At 37.1% G+C, this 19,859-nt stretch overlaps 1 protein-coding gene across 1 annotated transcript; it reads left to right on the plus strand.

The window, feature by feature from the left end:
• Window positions 1-1,434: 1,434 nt before the first annotated feature.
• On the plus strand, window positions 1,435-2,130 carry LOC121369753 (zinc finger MYM-type protein 1-like). The gene has a single exon (XM_041494811.1). It carries the CDS (start codon window positions 1,435-1,437, stop codon window positions 2,128-2,130), a length of 696 nt encoding a protein of 231 aa, XP_041350745.1.
• The last annotated feature ends 17,729 nt before the right edge of the window (window positions 2,131-19,859 follow it).

Here is a 19,859-nt window from a genome sequence, read left to right on the forward strand (position 1 = left end):
ACCTCCCCCACCAAACCACCACCCCAAAAAAGAAGACACGTCACCCCCCCCCCCCCCCACACATTAATTTTTCTTCGAAATATTTTCACTATCATTAATCACATTTGTATTATTATCATTTAAAAAAATTTTTTAAATTCAGCCTTTTATATTTTTTTCCAAATGTATTTTTTGTTTCTCAGCTTAAATCAAGAACTCCCCCACCAAAAAACCCTACCGCCACCACCACCCCCAAAAGACCCGTCACCCCCTCCTCCCACCACCAACTTTATTTTTCTTCAAAATATTTTCACTATCATTAAACAGACTGTTTTACTCTATTGTATTACAATGGACTAGTCCCTGTCACTAGCTTTAGTCACGTGCTCATTCAAACGCCCATGTGCACTGCCTTTATTTTTCATGTAACATTGTTTCACTATTTATGCATAATAGAAGTTTGAAATGAATGGGGTATTGTTGCATTGTCCTGATAGGCTAAATAAATATATTAAGTTGTGAAAACAACAACATCGCTTTGTATTGCTTATTTTCCGATTTTACGTTTATAACGACGTTAGGGTTCATGATAACATTTTAACATTATAATTGTATATGTTACCATTTTCCAGTGGCTTCAAAAACACTATTACATATTCCAGCATAATATTTAGCGATCAGTAGTTGAGTTTAACCGGCAAATTTAAAAAAGCGGGTCAAAATTTGGCAGACATATTTCACAGCACACCAAACTTCAAAGGGCTATAATTTTCTAACGACTAAATATTTTTCCGTCCGGTTTTCATTAATTTACATCTTTTGGTTCATATTTTTGCTTAAAATAAAAACTTGACCACATATTTATTTATTTATTTTTCGTTGTTCTACCTACTTCAATGCGCAGTGGTTTAAGCTACATCCATGGATTCATTATGATGAGGTAATTCATTAAATATGTTGTTGCGGATAACCAGATACCGACCGCAACCGGTCACCGTCAAGGACATTATTATATAATTTCAGTTCTGAAATTAAAACGTGAAAATGTCACGATCATACGATCTTTATTCACACACACATTATACTGGCGACATTAATTTTCGTGCCCCTAAGCATGCACGTGTCGATAACTCCTGGAAATTACAAAATAAATTTAAAAAAAAAAGATTTACTAAGGGGCCATTCAAATATTACGTATTTAGGGCACAAAATGACAAGAGGCACGAATATTGAGTACCCTACCGTAGTATTTGTGTAACGTTCTTTAAATAAATATTTTAAACTGGTTTTTGACATTTAGTACGCAGCGCAACGCAATATTGCAATAGTGATAACTTGCGGTCAGTCTAAGCTAAATATTCAGTTTAGAGTCGAGCCAAATGTTTTAACGAAATATACACTGACCGTTGCATCCCACCCCTATTTTTTGTTTTTATCCATTTTCAGGCTCAAGATATGGCGTTTTGCTACGTCTGCCAGGAAGCCATGAAAGAGGGGAAGGTGTCGAACCACAAAGCTGACAAGAGTTTCATTACTGCTGGTTTCTGTAATTGGAAAGATGGTATAACCAAATTCAAGAAGCATCAAAACTCCGACTGCCACAAGGAAGCCTTTGAACGACACATACAACTACCGCAGCAGACGAAATATGTTGGTGAGAGCCTCTCGGCTGTACATTCCGAGGAGAAGATAAACAACCGACACCAGCTATCAACAATTCTGAGGAGTATACGTTTCTTAGCACGCCAGGGACTGCCTCTACGCGGCCATGATGATAGCCAGTCCAACTTTATCCCGATACTGAAACTGTATGGTCAGTCCGATGAGTCGATATTGAAGTGGATGGAAAAGAAAACCATGAAGTTCACGTCCGCAGACATGCAGAATGAGATACTACAACTCATGGCACTTGGAAGTCTTCGACAGGTCGCTAAGAACATCAGAGATGATGGCTTTTTTACAATCATGGCAGATGAAACGACTGATCAGTCTAATCATGAACAAGTTGTGATCGTGCTAAGACATGTTGATAGTGACCTAACTGTGTATGAGGAATTCACTGGACTGTATGTGGTGTCATCTATTGATGCACAGACTTTGACCAATGTCATCTTGGACACACTGATTAAAATGAATTTGACATTTGAGTAATTGTCGTGGTCAGTCCTACGATGGAGCCAGCAACATGTCAGGTGTCAAAAAAGAAGTTGCCGCTAATATTTCTAGTCGTGAAAGTAGGGCTGTGTATACACACTGCAATGGACACGCATTGGACCTTGCAGTTCGTGATTCAGTAAAAGGTTCCAAAGTATTGCGAGATTCACTTGATAGTGTATCTGAAATGTCGAAACTAATTAAGTATTCACCAAGAAGAGATACCAAGCTGGAGGAACTTAAAACTGAGATGAATCCAGACAAACACGGTTTCCGTGTATTGTGCCCTACTAGATGAACTGTTAGAGCTGCCAGTCTATGTAGTGTCTTGGACAATTACAGTGTGCTGCAGTCATTATGGGAGATTTGCTATGAATTTGTTAAGGACTCGGAAACCCGTGCACGAATTGTAGGCGTCCAGTCGCAGATGTTTAGCTTTGACTTTTTGTTTGGTGTGTCGCTAGGATATGAAGTACTTCGTCACACTGACAATCTTAGTAAGGCATTACAACATAAGGATATGTCAGCGGCAGAGGGCCAGAGACTCGCGGAGCTCACAGTCACAACACTTAGTAATCTACGACAAGAGGAGTCCTATGACAAGTTTTGGGCCGATGTGACAAAGAAATTAGACCACCTCGAAGTCAATGAACCGTCACTACCACGACGACGCAAAATGCCAGCAAGATTTGACACTGGCAATGCCCCATGTGAATATCAGGAAACAGTAAAATACCTTTACCACTAGAAATACTACAAAGCTCTGGACCTTGCAATCAACTGCATCTGAGACAGGTTCGCCCAACCAGGTTACAAGATTTACCGCCACCTGGAGGATATGCTGCTGAAATGCGTCACCGAGGATCCAACATACAGTAACGATATGGACTGTGTAGTTGACTTCTACAAAGATGACATTGACAAGACAACTCTTCTCACTAAACTGGACTGTTTTAAGGTCCTCATAAAGCAATCGGTAGACAATGTCAACACTGACAATATCGCAGATCGTGGACGTCATCCGTGAGATGAAGCCAGCATCCCGTACCATGTTCTGTGATATTGTGACTGTGCTGAAGTTAATTTCAGTAATGCCAGTAACAAACGCCACAAGCAAAAGATAATTTTCTGCTTTGCACAGGGTCAAAACCTACCTCCATTCCAGCATGACGCAAGAACGATTAAACCATGTGATGTTGCTTCATGTACACAGAGACGCCACTGACAATATGGATTTATATCAGGTTGCAAACACGTTTACAAGTTGTAAAGAATCTCGACTGGCAAATTCTAGGAGTACACATAGGCAGGAGGCGATATAGTGGCTATCTGTGTACGTAAAATGTCAATGTCAGACTCACTGATATTTATTACTTAATGGTTTGATAAGTATATCAGCCAATTGATATCAATGATTCTGAGATTGGGATGTTTTATAACCTTGGATACAAGTCTTATTTGTTTCCCTGTCAATGGTAGTGTGAAGAATATAGATCCTAACCAAATGGCATAGTGTGGATCAAAATCCAGGCTGAAAATACAAAGGGATAGATTCCAGGTTCTGCTATCAATGACATGGATCAAGGGTCATAACTCTTTCTTTTTATGAGTCAAAGCCCAGGCCAAGCTACTGAATGATATAGGCTATCATTTAGTAACTTGTATTGATATGTAGGAGGACAGTTATAATTCAAAAGCTAAATTGAGTTATGTCACTTGGCCCATATTTTCATCACTTTATAAGGTGATTCAATACCCTTGCTTCATATAATAGCAACAACTGACTCTACTATGTTGTTTGTTTATTATTTTGTAATACATTCTAAAACAGTTTACACACATGTAAAATGGTATTTGCATTTTGCACACTTCCAAATATGTCAAAGAAAAGGGTACACATGGTGAGACCTCAACTTTTTCATTGTCATAAAATTATCGGTGAAATACGCCTTTTTACTAGTACTTTTACTACAAAAATATGTATGAGATACCTACTAAAGTTGTATCTTAAATGCAGCAGAATGCATCAAAAGTGTGTGAGGGGTCACCAGAGATCATTAAAGGTCAAAGGGGGTACAAATTTGAAGAATTTTATTTTTTTCTTCATAAATATTATCTTCCTAGCACAATGAGTTCCCAATAAATGCAAGGTACTGCGTTCTCTACATGCACCGGACGCAATGTATGTCACCGCATTTCCTAACGCAATGCGTTTGCAATAAACGCAATGTACTGCGTTCTGTACATGTACTGGACGCAATGTAGGTCACTGCGTTTCCTAACGCAATGCGTTCCCAATAAACGCAAGGTACTGCGTTCTCTACATGCACTGGACGCAATGTAGGTCACTGCGTTTCATAACACAAAGTGCACTCTTCGTCCTATGTTTCCCCACGAAGAAATTCCTGGTTTCCAATCTGTTGTTGCTATCTTCTGTCTTCAGGGTCTGTTAGAAGTGCAAACCCCTGAGCCACTTCGTGTCTGGCCTTTTATACCCCGAGAGCCGGGATGAATTACGTCAATTCAATTCAATTCAATTTATTGCATATTACCAAACAAGCTGGTGTCAGCAAACACAAAAAAAACCCCCAACAAACATACAACATCAATAGCAACAACAATTAATAATAATAATATTAATGTACATGCCAGACGGAGAAACAAAATTTGTATTATATTTGTAGGAATAAAGTAGATATATATATATATATATATATATGTATATGTATGTATGTATGTATAGGCCTACATTCCTAATATATGATATTGACGATACCGAAATACACGAGGGTAATAATCTCTTTATCATATAAGCTCAATCTTAATACAACGTGTTAATACAAACTGTACACGCAACTTTAATTCCAGTCCGCCATTACTAGATATTCAAATGACGTAAGAATATGTGGCACGGTGTATTTTTGGATGGCAATGACGTCAAACTCGAATGACGTCATTTTGGATGTCCTTACATCAAAATAAAGTTATGCCTAACGTTTTTTTTGTTTTCTGAATGCTTGACAGCTTTCGGTGTCAAATTGCCATTGAAATGTTTTTATTTGATGACTATAAATGCATACGTGAATCCATGTACGTTTGCTTAAATGTCAATAAACCTAGTGCCGAGACCTCGACTAATTTACATCTAATTTGCAGTTATCAAATTCTTAAAGTATGTGATCTGAAAAACATCACATACTTTGATTGCACTGAAAATGTAAGATATTATATGATATATATATATATATATATATATATATATATATATATATATATATATATTGTAAGCCACCCGACTAACAAAAGGAACAAGACAGGAATGGTAGAAAAACATCAGTTCATATTTATTTACTGCAGCAGTTAAGCAGCCAAAATAACAGCAACATCAACATCATTATCCAAGTGAAGCTGAGCTATGAACATATCTGATGATAGCATAAGGGGGGGTTCTACATCAGGAGCCGTCTATTTTTAGAAATAGGGTCAAGGCAGTGCAAGTGTGGTGCAATATCCTATTGTTCTACAAATAGTGCGCGCGTCACCCATACTGACTAGGTCAGATCACTCTGTAGTAAATACACGATACCCTTTCAAATCGGATGACAGGTGCTTGCACCTGTGTATTGTATTGATATTGTTTGGCAATGACTTCTTGAATAATTAGAACGAGGGTTATTCCCGTGCATGGTGTTATGCAATGTCCAGTTGTTCTATAAATAAAATACGCATCACCGCACCTGCATAGCTAGGTCACGCTGTAGTAAACTAACGCTACGGGCCGAACCGAGTCACGAGTGCTCATACCCTGCTTATTGTATTGACATTGACAATGGCTTCACAGATAATAAGGTCACATTCAGACGTGCTGCAACCTGCTTTTCTATACACCAGTTAAACGTGTATAAAAGACGGTAGCGATGCATTGAATTTATTTAAAAGAGAACGTTTAACCTGGACAGACGTCTGTGGGCACTCTCAACCTCAACACTACATCATTATCCTCGATTAACAGATGTAATATCTTTGAAGGTATGGCTGGCAGAAAAACATTTCTGGACACTGGGACATCCATAGAAGAGCTAGATGCATGGGCGAATGCTAACAACTGTTTTCAAGATAATGACGTCAACCTTAAACGTGTTGAATTACTGGCCACACATATGACTTCCGAAAATGACAACATAACATCACAAGTGGGTTATGACTGTAACATTTGTCAGAAATCATTCACTCAAAACAAGAATCTTCTGTGACATATTCGTACAATTCATGGGAACGAACGATTTCAGTGTGAAAACTATTTACATTCATTTTTGCGCTGGGATAATTATAAGAATCACATATGTCAACCAAGAAGGAAGCGGCTTTCGTCAGATGATCACCCAAAGGCAAAACGGCCCTGCCTACAACCAGTGACCTCAGCTGACAATATACCTTCACGGTTTGATACCTGTAATTGGTGCGGTCATGTTAAATGTCTGTTACCTGGCAAACACTTTTGTGAGGGTTGTTCAACAAAAGGTCGGGAATGTAAACAATGTCACAGACCATTACCCGAGCGGTATTATAGTGAACAGGTCAACCAGTGCGACCACTGTATACACCGGCGACAGAGATATGAGGAGAGAAGAAGCCAGGTCGGTCGAGGATGGGTAGAAGCACTAGAGGGTTCAGTCTCTACTACTACACTGTCTCCCAACCAGGGGAATGATGTAGACATTTTACAGTTTTTAAGTGATGAACAGACCCATATCTTTTCCTTATTACAAGATTTCTTAATGGAGAAAAAAGGTATTAAGTGGTTTCTTACACTGAAAATTAAATTCATTAAGTATGATGAAAATAATGATTCCATTTTAGCCGAACCCGTACTAAGAAGTACTAATTTTATTACAAGTAATGTTTCAGAAATAGATGAACAGATGGCTGAGGCCTTTCAAAAATTGTACTCTGCCTCACAAGAATTTCAGGCCGAAGGTAGTGGGTGGGCTATTGATCACATCATATTTATAGAGGTAAATAGAGTATACTCCACTGACTGGGAGTAGCTACATTCCTCTCCCAAAAGTCCTTGCAGACAAAAAAGCCATACTCAATATCCAGAACGAGGATCAGAACTGTTTTGTTTGGTCTATCTTAGCAGCTCTTCACCCAGTATCGTATAAGCATAATGCCAACAGGGTAAGCAAATATCAACCTTATGAAACAGAAGTAAATGTACATGGAATTGACATGCCAATTCCCTTATCACAACTATCGAAATTCGAAAAACAAAATGACATGTCTATAAATGTCTTTGGGTATGATGATCAAGATAAAGTTTTTCCCCATGTACATCAGCAGTTGTACGTTTTCACAAGAAATAGATTTGCTACTTTTGAGTCAAGGGGAAAAGAGACATTTCTGTCTCATAAAACATTTTAGTAGGCTAATGGGTGACAGAATAAGACATAGATGTGCAAATTACTACTATAGACGTTGTCTTCATGGTTTCAGTAGAAAAGATTTGTTAGAGAATCACACACCTTATTGTACTCCCCATGGACTTAAAAAAATCAAGTTGCCTACAGAGGAACAAAAATGGCTTAAATTTAAAAGTGTTCAGAATCAGCTTAAGGTTCCATTCATAATATGTGCGGACTTTGAGTCACTCACTCAGAAAATTCCTGGGTGTATGAATAATCCCAATTCCTCTCACACTACACAATATCAAAAGCACAAACCATCTGGCTTTTGTTACAAAGTTGTTAGCTCAGACTCTTCGTATTACAAACCTGCTGTTGTGTACAGGGGACCAGATGCTATTAATATTTTTATTGATCATCTGTTAGAGGAAAGTAAAAACATTGGAACAATCTTACAAATAGTGGAGCCAATGACATTGACAGTAGAAGATGAGAGGACATTTAGAATGGCTAGTACCTGTCATATATGTCAAGGCAAGCTAGGGTCAGACAGAGTTCGCGACCACGATCATTTGAGTGGAGTTTATAGGGGTCCTGCATACAGTAAATGTAATTTACAGTATCAGTTTAGGAGGAACAAGGGGAAACATAGCAATCTTAATGAGTTTTTTTATTCCAGTTGTTTTTCACAACCTCAAGGGATATGATAGCTACTTAATCATGAAATATTTAGACAAATCTGTGAAACAAAAACTTAGCTGTCTCGCCAACAACATGGAAAAATACATATCATTCTCTGTCGGTAATTTACGATTCATAGACTCCCTTCAGTTTTTGAATGCATCACTTGAGACATTAGTTACCAACTTGAAAGCAGAGGGTAGTGTTAAATTCACTCAACTCAAAAAAGAATTTTCGGATGAGCAGCAAATCAACTTACTTCTAAGAAAAGGGGTATATCCTTATGACTTTATGGATGATTAGTCTAAGTTTAACATGACCAATGTCCCCTCTCAAACTGAATTTTATAACATTCTCACTGACAGTGATATCTCGGATGATGATTATGAGCATGCTCATCAGGTGTGGACAACGTTTGACTTGAAAACCATGGGAGAGTACCATGATCTGTACATGAAAACAGACGTTCTCCTCTTGGCAGATGTATTTGAACATTTTAGGAATATGTGTTTGGATTATTATCATCTGGATAGTGCTCACTATTACACTTTACCTGGTGTAGGCTGGGACGCCATGCTCAAGATGGGGGGTGTGGAACTTGAGCTTCTTACAGATGTGGACATGCATCTCATGATAGAACATGGTCTAAGAGGGGGGATTTCAATGATATCAAAAAAGTTTTCCAAAGCTAACAACCATTATCTGGAAACATTTAATGAAAATGAACCTATCTTATGTATTTGGATGCCAATAACTTGTATGGCCACAGCATGACTCAATACTTCCCTGAGAGAGATTTCCAGTGGGTTAAAGACTTGGACAGTCTAGACATAATGACTGTGACCGAGAATTCAAACATAGGGTATATTTTGGAAGTGGATCTAGAGTACCCTACGGAGTTACATGACTTTCATAGTGATTATCCTCTAGCTCCCGAGTCCATGCTAGTTACTGATAACATGCTTTCTCCTCACTCACAGCAGCTGAGAGATAAGCTTTGTCTTACAGGTCGGCCTGTGAAAAAATTAGTTCCAAACCTCAATGATAAAGAGAAATATGTACTGCATTACAGAAATTTACAATTCTATCTCCAACAGGGATTAAAGTTGACAAAGATCCATAGAGCTATTCAGTTTAAACAATCTCCATGGTTGAAAGCCTATATTGATTTCAACACCGAGAAAAGAAAGCAGTCTAAAAATGAAACTCATGCTTTGGTCGAAGCATGATGAATGTGAGAAAACATGTGAATGTGGAGCTTGTCAATTCCAAGAAACGTTTAACAAAATGATGTGCTAAACCTACATTTGAAGGGTTTAAAATCTTCAACCCTGATTTGGCTGCAGTTCATCTTAAGAAAGCCACTATCTTTCTCAATCAGCCTATCTATGCCGGCTTTTCGATTCTAGACATGTCTAAAATCGTTATGTATGATTTTCACTATGATTTTATGAAAACAATGTATGGAAATAAAGTCCAGCTTTTGTTCACAGATACAGATTCACTGTGTTATGAGATTGAAACAGAAGATGTCTATTCTGATTTTCAGAGACATGTTGACTTGTTTGACACAAGCAACTACAATTCCTCTCATCCTTTCTACTCTGTTGCTAATGCCAAAGTTTTAGGTAAAATGAAGGATGAGCTTGGGGGATCTGTCATGGAAGAGTTTGTTGGTCTTAGACCCAAAATGTATTCAGTCTTCTATGAGGGGAAAGAGAAAAAAACAGCTAAAGGTGTTAGCAAAACTGTGATAAAAAAGGTCCTGAGACATAATATGTATAAGAAATGCCTGTTTGAACATTCCCAAATGAGACATAACATGAACACTATCCAGAGTGTGAATCATCAGCTTTTTAGTGTAGTCACCAACAAGATAAGTTTATCTCCATACGATGACAAGCGCTATGTCCCTGAAGATGGAATCCATACTCTAGCCCATGGACACTACCGTACTCATACTAGAATCATTGATTAAGCTATAGACCACATGTGCATAATATTGTCTATTGTAAATGAGAACCACTTCATACCTTATAATGGTTTTTATGTATGCATATATGTTAACCTTTTTTGTATGTTGCCTTCTTAATAAAATAGATTTTGTTCAAAATGTTTAATCTTGTAATAAACATAACTTGTTCAATGCCTTTTTGTTTGTTTGTTTTATTTAACTTTAATACAATAAATAAATAACAAAAGAAATGTTTGATTACTACAATGTATTTTATTTCTCTCAACATACATATATTATGATACTTGTCAAAGATAAAGAGAAACTCTTGACTGTATTTTACATATAAATATATACAAAACTATTTCTTCAGTGTCTGTATCATCGTCATTTTCTTCTTCTTGATCACTGACTAAGTCCTCAGCTTCAGCAAAATCTATCTGGGATAGTATATCTTTGACATTTGGTTTCATCCACAATTCAATCTTGTTAGCGATTATAACTGGGTCCGTCTCGGGGTCCATATTCTTCACTTTAGACAGTATGGTTTTGAACAAGGGTGCTTCACTGAAATAAGTCACAAACTGTAGGGCTCGAACCATTCTGTCAATGAACGACTTTTTCCAACATTTTTGTAACTTCCTTTCAATCCATCTTTCAGACTTGCCTTGATCTTCATAAGTTTCTTTCTTTGCCTGAATGCTTTCTTTACAACTTTTCAAGGTCAACTTCCACATCTCTGTCAGACCTGCAGCTTCCCATTCTTTGTACACCACTTTGGAATCTTTAACATCGGTATTGATGGGTTCTTCATCCAATTTGGCTCGTTTTCGTAAAGGCTGACCCTGATTTTTAGGGCACCAAGTTCTTACATGACGTTGAAGATCATGGTTGTTCTCAAACAAAATACCGCATTCGTCACAGGAAGGCATGTTGATAACTGTATCAATATCCTCAGTGTCACTATAATTAAATTCTCTACCAACTTCAGAAGTTTTTGTCACGTCGTCTAAAGTGTTGTGTTTGATGTTCACAGGAGGACTGCTACTATTCAACTGAGGAGATTCCTGAATTGATGGTTCTTTTATAGGTTGTTGAGAAACACTGTTACTAGTACTTAGAACATTGGGTTTAAGTCTTTTATTATCAGAGGTAGAAGGTCGTAAGTCAATAGTCAGATTCCCATAAGGTTGTTGAACAGCTGCTTCATACACAGACATAAAACGATCAGTACTGTTGGGATAAATTCTTCTTGCAAACAAGTTCACTTGTTGCCTATCTATGGGTGAATTAAACAGAGTCACAAAATGTGAATTTAGAGCAATGTCACGTGACTCTCGGAAACAAATTTTGAAGTAGTAGAAAATTAATTACATTCTTGTGATGTGAGGTTCTTGTAAACAGTTGAGAAATACGTTTGTCATCCTTGGCTTCGGTCATGTGATCATCCAGAATTAAAACATTGTTGTTGCGTGCATCAAAGAAAGTATCATCATGTAGGTTGTAGGGGATACCTTTCACAAACTGAACTTGGGGCATGGTCTCACGAATAGTATCATAAAGGGGCTGCCACTCGGTGTAACACCATACAATGTTGTTAGGTGTTGGCTTGATGAGTCTACTCTTGAGAATATGATACATAAACATAGTCTTGCCACATTCACTTGGACCCACGAAAACAGCATTGGAAGGTATGGTAAACTGAAAAGGCACTTCTTTTTCAAGTGGACCCGATATCTCTTGACCTAGCGGTGGTGGTGGCGGTGGTGGTATTGCTGCTGCTGCTGCTGCTGCCGATGGTGGTATTGCTGCTGCTGCTGCCGATGGTGGTATTGCTGCTGCTGATGGTATAGATGCTGCTGCTGCTGCTGCTGGTATAGATGCTGCTGCTGTTGCTGCTGCTGCCACTGGTGAAAAGGATTGTCTTATTTTGTTATGTTTAGTCTGTATATGACGAGACAGGTCATGGGGCCAGACATATTTTTTAATGCAAATATGACACTGATACATCTTTTAAATAGGTGTTGACACCACGACATCAGAAATCATAATGAATACTAATTGATTGTTTCTCCCTTTATAGTCACATCGAACTTAGAACATTGGCGATCGATTAAGAAGTGTTGCTATTTATACTTGCTGAAGATCTGTTTCTGGTATCCAACTATTGAACTTTTTAGGGTAGCCCATCCATTTCACAAACACTTCTTTTTGTCCTCTTCTCTTTCTCCTCTTGAGCACCTTCTCCACTTTCCAAATGTTATCATTTGTTTTGATGACTTGTTGTAACTCTTTTTCATAGAAGCTACCTTCAATGGGATCATCCGCATAATCTTTCAGTTGGTAGATGGAAATTCCATCTCTATAGTATCTCCTCTTTATTATAAATATTTCTTCAGTCCATTTTCTTGATAATCTCTTTAAAAGGTGTATTTCAAATGAGAAAGTCTCACTTAATCCCCAACCTTAAATTTAAAAGGTTTCCTTTTAGTTTTAGACTTTGTTTTCAAAGGATCGATGTACTGCTCTTTCCACACCATAGCTTCATTTTGCTCGTCGATGTCTGAAGGTGATTGCTGATTTAATGACCTGTGTGGTCTATGATTGTAACCATCCACTAGATCTTGTAGAATATCCAGGTAGTGATAAGTCTGTTTATATGTAAAATATCTGTACATAGCAACCTTCAGAGTTCGGATCACTCTCTCAGCATATGATGCTTTGGTCTCATTCTGAGTGACATAGAATGTTATATCTTTATCTTTCAAATATGATTTCACTTTTTTATTATTGAATTCACGGCCTTTATCCGATCTTATAATCCCTGGTAACGGTGCAGTGACAAATATTTTCTTCAGTGTTTTAATGACAGATTCTGGTTGCTTGTTTTTCATGGGTTCAACCCATAGATATCTTGTAAAAACATTGATAGCTATCAACAGGAATTTCACACCGTCATTATTCAATTCAATATTAGAAACGTCTGCTAAATCAACATCCCATCGTGCATTCAGTCCACTCGCCACGAGCCTGTTTCTTTTGAATTTGTAGCGCAACGATCGCTGAAGCGAGTAGGCGTCTTGCGAAGCAAGCCACCGTTTGATATGGTGTAAGCTAATATCAAATTTCCCTTCCTTTTTTACAATACGATACAGTTTATTTACTCCCGAAAAGGAAGCTGGGTGTTTTGGATTAAAATAAATATTCAACAAATATTCTGTCCACCCTTCTCACGGCATGATTATAGATTAATGAGTTAAAAATAAATTGTTGGTAATATTTATATCGAATGTAAACAGTTGCCTACAATACAATGTGTTCATAATATAAAAAATACCTCTCATTCGTGTAATTTTCTATTTGCGACACGCTTAAATGAATGTATAGAAAAGCGGGTTGCAGCACGTCTGAATGTGACCTTATTATCTGTGAAGCCATTGTCAATGTCAATACAATAAGCAGGGTATGAGCACTCGTGACTCGGTTCGGCCCGTAGCGTTAGTTTACTACAGCGTGACCTAGCTATGCAGGTGCGGTGATGCGTACTTTATTTATAGAACAACTGGACATTGCACAACACCATGCACTGGAATAAACCTCGTTCTAATTATTCAAGAAGTCATTGCCAAACAATATCAATACAATACACAGGTGCAAGCACCTGTCATCCGATTTGAAAGGGTATCGTGTATTTACTATAGAGTGATCTGACCTAGTCAGTATGGGTGACGCGCGCACTATTTGTAGAACAATAGGATATTGCACCACACTTGCACTGCCTTGACCCTATTTCTAAAAATAGACGGCTCCTGAAAAAGGAGTCGGCTCCTGGTGTAGAACCCCCCTTATTCTGTCATCACATATCAAAAGCAGTGTAATAGGACTAAAGGCACAATTATAATTTCATTTGGTTTAAATACTTTAAACTGCTTGTAAACAGTGTCAATCTCCATTCCAAATGTCAGGGCTAAATAGCTAACTATTTATCATAAACGTAATCTTCCATTTTCTTTTCATTATTATTTTAACTCCGAAGTGCAAAGTGATAAAGAAACGTTCCTTCGCGCTTTTTATACTTTTCATATCAATCGCGTTACGTAATTTTGCTTGACGATACACCAGATCGAATCTATTTTACAAAGAAAATGCTAAATAACCTAATAAATAACGCGGGGCAGCTTCTGCCCCACACGGATCCAGAATCTACTAGTACAGAGCATTCATGTGCACTTTACTGCCCTAAAATCAAGTAAGTATTGGCTGCACAATTTATAAAACAAACATCGCTTCGAACATTTACGTTTATTGCTACTTGTTTTCTTAGTTTTCATACAGTAAATACGAAGGGGCAAACTCTGCCCCACACGGAATTAGTGGGGCACAGCAATACTTAATATTATACAAGAATTAATTTTACGATATAAGTCAACATAACACCATGCCCCATTATTTTGTGGTAATGTATTCAAAAGCCGTGCTATAAAAATAGACTACCAAGTCCTTGTACAGCACACTGAGTAATTCTGCACACATAAACAAATAGCTTTGTCATTTAGCATCATTCTACAAAGTTTTAAAGTTAACAAATCAACTTATTTTAACACGTGTTGTATTTTCGACCCTTGTGGCAACAACACCGGTGAAAGAAAGAAATGTTTTATTTAATGACGCACTCAACATAATTATTTTATTTACGGTTATATGGCGTCAGACATAATGGTTAAGGACCACACAGATTTTGAGAGGAAAACCGCTGTCGCCACTTCATGGGCTACTCTTTCCGATTAGCAGCAAGGGATCTTGTATTTGCGCTTCCCACAGGCAGGATAGCACAAACCATGGCCATTGTTGAACCAGTTATGGATCACTGGTCGGTACAAGTGGTTTACACCTACCCATTGAGCCGTGCAGAGCATCACTCAGGGTTTGGAGTCGGTATCTGAATTAAAAATCCCATGCATCGACTTTGATCCGAACCCAGTACCTACCAGCCTGTTGTCCGATGACCTAACCACGACGCCACCGAGGCCGGTCACAACACCGGTGAAGTCAATATAGCGGACATCGATGAATTAGTCCGCACATAAATAGGAATATATTAAACTCCAAAATAGCATTAACTAAGGGAAACAATATAATTCTAGGCTATTTGGAGTACAGTGAAATCAGTACAGACATGTACATACAGGGGCGTAGCGTGATCTGGACCGGGGGGGGGGGGGGGGGTTCGAATATGAACCAAGTGAACCTTTTCTATTTTGTTTTGCACCACCAGAACTTCCATATGTATAAACCTGCATGTTTTAGTTCTGAAAGCGGACCATTTGCTTCAGCGGGGGGGGAGGGGGGCGCCCGAACCCACCCTCCACCGCCACCACCAGCCTACGCCCCTGACATAATAACAAGTTCATCGAAATATCGTCTTATTAAGTAAAATAAATTTACTCTCAGCTAGTGTCAAAATCAGCTTTTTGTCATTAACGTCATTAAGGAGCTCAATCACGGATTTAGTGGGCCTTGTTTCTCTAAATATGTATTATAAATGAAAATTACATTCATTTGGAATACCAAACTTAATTACTGTATGATCCAAAACATTTAATTGAACTACGATCGAGGGAATGCCACGACACGATTCATTTTTAAAATTTGGAAGTCTTCTTGTAAAAAGTCATAAAAATACGGGAAAAACAGAATCGTAGTGATGAGGCTATATATACGACAATCGTATAATGTATTTGTGGATTTTATATAAACGATCGCCATGTATAGAGACTTGGCAAATGAGGGCCGGCTATATACATGGCAAATAATAAAAAATATATTATTACATGACGAAAATAACCGCGAATACGCTGAAATAAAATAATAAACAGTCGGAACATGGACTCACCATTTATTATTATTATTATTATTATTATTATTATTAGGCGCGTGTGCAAATTATTTTGACTGGTTCGCAAAGTGGTATTTCGGTTTTAATGTAAAGCGTGAAAAAACAGTGTAGGCCCTACTATTGCATGTTTTGTCGTCCAAAGGTTGGCTAATTATTACTTAACCCAGTTGAATCCAGTTCTACGTGCAGGGACAAGTTCAGCCTACCGTTTGTGCGTGTGTGCACGCACGTTAATCTTGCATTTTTATAGCCAAAACTCCTCCAAATAAAACACCGCCCCTCCACCCCAAAAAGGTAGTAGTAGACTAATAATAATAATAGTAGTAGTAGTAGTAGTAGTAGTAGTAGTAGTAGTAGTAGTAGTAGTAGTAGTAGTAATAATAGTAATAATAATTGTGTATTATTATTATTACATGTATTATAATGTTGGTAAAATAACGTCGCGGTGGGGTGGGGTGGATGGGGGCGGTTGTTACAGAAACGTTACATAAATTTAGAGAGGGACCCGGGAGTGGTATAAGCTTTACTAGTAGCCTTTTAAAAAAAAGGTATTTTGAGTTTTATTGGCCCTTGCAATTTTGAGCGTTTGAAATGTGACTAAATACAGCAAAATAACCTTTTAGTCATATTTATTTACGGTATAATTAACTTTTTTACAAAATTTACGTAAGCAGCCTCAAAATTGCAATCAGTGAAAAATTATTAAGTTCAAGCCCTGTTGTTAGTTTGTGTACTGTCCGTAGTTAGTTTCTCTTTCAGTTAATCTACCTCAGCCGCTGATAATTTGTAATTGTTATTTATCATCATCATCATCATCATCATCATTGTTATTGTTATTGTTATTGTTATTTATTTATTTTTATTATTTATTTATTTATTTATTTATTATAATTAATTTTTTGTTAGTACTGTAGGGACAATATGACGCTATTCATATATCTATGGGAAACGTACACAAAAGGGTCCGCTAAATTCATATACTCCCCCACCCCGTCCCCTGTTCAGAAAATGCACTGTTCGTACAGTACTTAGTATGTATTCCTCCTGTTCCAGATGGTTCGGTAATATGGATCAATCAAATACATGCACTTATTTACCACCTATATACATTTTTGCTGTGAATATAGCCAGCGCTCGTTAGTGGAGGCTATAGACACGGCCTTCGTATATATAGTCACATCGTATATAAACACCATCTAGTTCGGAGTATTCTTTAAAAATGTGACAATTCCTATCCCAAGTCAGCTGTTATGGCATATTTTGTATAATAATGAATTTGACAAGGTGGAAAATGACGGTGTTTATGATCCAAATGTTTAGAGTTTTTCGCGTACGACTAACGATAAATTTACCTATAGATGCAAAGGCCTAACTAGTCGGGATTGTCGACGTTTAATATGCTTCTGTTACTAAAATAAATTAATGTATAAGCTTAATATCATTCAGTACATGTTTTTATTAATTTTTAATAACTAATTTTCTTCTTTTTTTTCTCTTTTTTTCTATTTACCCTACGTCGCAGAGGACGGTCAAGCGTTCTCGTTACACGAGCTTGGTAAATCGTTTTGGCACTGCGGTTATTCGGGGAATGCCCGTCACGTGACTCGAAATAATACGTCACACCTCTGCTCTCCAAATAGCCGTTATTTTTCTCAGAATTATGGACCGTACCCATAATTCAATTTTTTTTTTTATTATAAAATATCAATAATAAGTGATATGGTGGTTATGTAGATGGTTCAATAAAGTACTTTTAGGTACAAATCAAATGTATATATTGTCATATAATATTTTGTTGGGTCAGTAATTTGGTCAACCATCCGTGACAGAGCGCGTTTAATGGACACACTATTAGGGTCCATTACAATATATATATATAGATAGATAGATAGATAGATAGATAGATAGATTATCAGGTTACTACGTTTTGATATCGTGGTTATTTGGCGAGGTTTAGATAACGGTGTAACAGGCGAGGTGTATTGAATTGACTAATGAAATGAATTATTACCATTTTCGGAACAAAATCACGATCATCATGAGTGGAAGTTTCGCAAAACGTACTGCATGTACAACCACAGGAAAAAGCAAACATGCCAGGTAAGTTTACTTTGTTTTTTAATTCTGTCTATCGCAAAGTTAGGTTCTTTTAGGATAAGGAGAACCGTACTCCCATTTCATTTGTATCTATTTCTTACAAATAATTATATCAAACACTGAACACGTGACCAACACTTCGCTAAATCGTGAATAACTCTGGGAGACTGTCGCGCCATGCAATTTTGCGCTGATGATTTAAAAAAACAACAACAAAAAAACAACTTTCCGACATTTTGATAAATTGTACAAAATAAGTAAATAATTTGCTTTAGCTTGATTTACTTAAAACAAATTTGTTACTATCTTTTTAAATATAGTATGCTAAAAAAAAACTCTTTCTTTTTTCTTTTTTTTATCTGAAGTATGTCTGCCTGCTCAAATCACGACATTGCCACATGACCACATGACCACATGACCACATGCCACATTGCCACATGACCAAAATTAACCAAGTTTTCTGCAGATTTTCGCCCAAAATATATATCCTCATATATTTTTTCTTTCTTATTTAAGAAATGATACGTTTTAATTTTTGTTGATACCAATATATTAATTCATTAAAGAAACCCACCTAACTTTTTTCAAATTTAAAAAGGTTACCCCCACCAACCCACCAAATTTCCGTTGCCGAGTTTGTGTCATACTGTTACTTATTACAAGCGATTTTATTGAATATTGTTTAAAAAAACAGAAAAGAAGATAATTAGGTCCCCCCCCCCCCCCCAAAAAAAAAAAAAAAAAAAAAAAAAATTGGTATAGGTAACAAAGCAAGGATATTATACCCTAAATTTAAGAAAACTATTTTCAATTTTAAAAGGTGCGTCCACCCACCCCCCACCCGCACCCATCAGCTTTCCGTTGCTAAATTATTGTAAGGAGTATGTTATAACCTTTAATTGTGATACGTTGAAGGGTTTTGTGTGACAACCTTTACTAATAATTTATTTATATATACCTGTAGGTATGAAGAGAGAAGAGGTGAAAGGAAATTGAAGGGAAAATGGACAAAAAGACCGTCCATGGCTAGACTTCACAGAAGATAATAGAATGGCATGCAAATGGTTCTCTGACATTACTCAAGATAATGAAAAATATATCTGGTATACAGGAAAGGTGGAAACAATAAAACGCCATGAAAGCAGCAAAGTTCAGGAGAAAAGCGCAGAAATTATGAAAAACAGAAAAGCACCAGTTGGAACGACAGAAGCTGAAAAAGCGATCGAGCTCCTCTACAAGGCCACAATAAATAAACTTGAAACACTTTGCCAGGTGCGAAGGCTAGTGGGTTTTGGGTAGTATACTTATTTCAGTTCTTTTTCTGCCTAGTAAATTGTTTTGTTCAAACATAAGGAAAATAGCGCACTCGTTTTCAATATTTGATACGCAAGCCAAAATTAAAGCTGCAGTATCGCTACCCATAATATCCTTTAAATAGAGGATATTTCATGGTTTTTTTTGTCAAATATGATTTAGAATTGCAGACTTCACAACATGAGATATAAATCATTAAAAAAAAAAAAGGAAAGAAACCCATAAATTCTTTTTTATTATATAATTTTTGGCAATTTATGTCTCGACATAAGTTTTTTTTTCTTCGTTAAATCTCAGCGCTAAAGAGACACAATTTAACGTTAGCTTGCAACTTTAAAAAAAAAAAAAATTGATTAAAGTCTCTCCTGCTTATAGTCTT

This window comes from Gigantopelta aegis, chromosome 4 (assembly GCF_016097555.1).
Source record: "Gigantopelta aegis isolate Gae_Host chromosome 4, Gae_host_genome, whole genome shotgun sequence".
Taxonomy (NCBI): domain Eukaryota; kingdom Metazoa; phylum Mollusca; class Gastropoda; order Neomphalida; family Peltospiridae; genus Gigantopelta; species Gigantopelta aegis.

Excerpts from the sequence above, each read along its gene's own strand:
- LOC121369753 (XM_041494811.1), top strand. The coding sequence starts at position 1,435 with ATGGCGTTTTGCTACGTCTGCCAGGAAGCCATGAAAGAGGGGAAGGTG.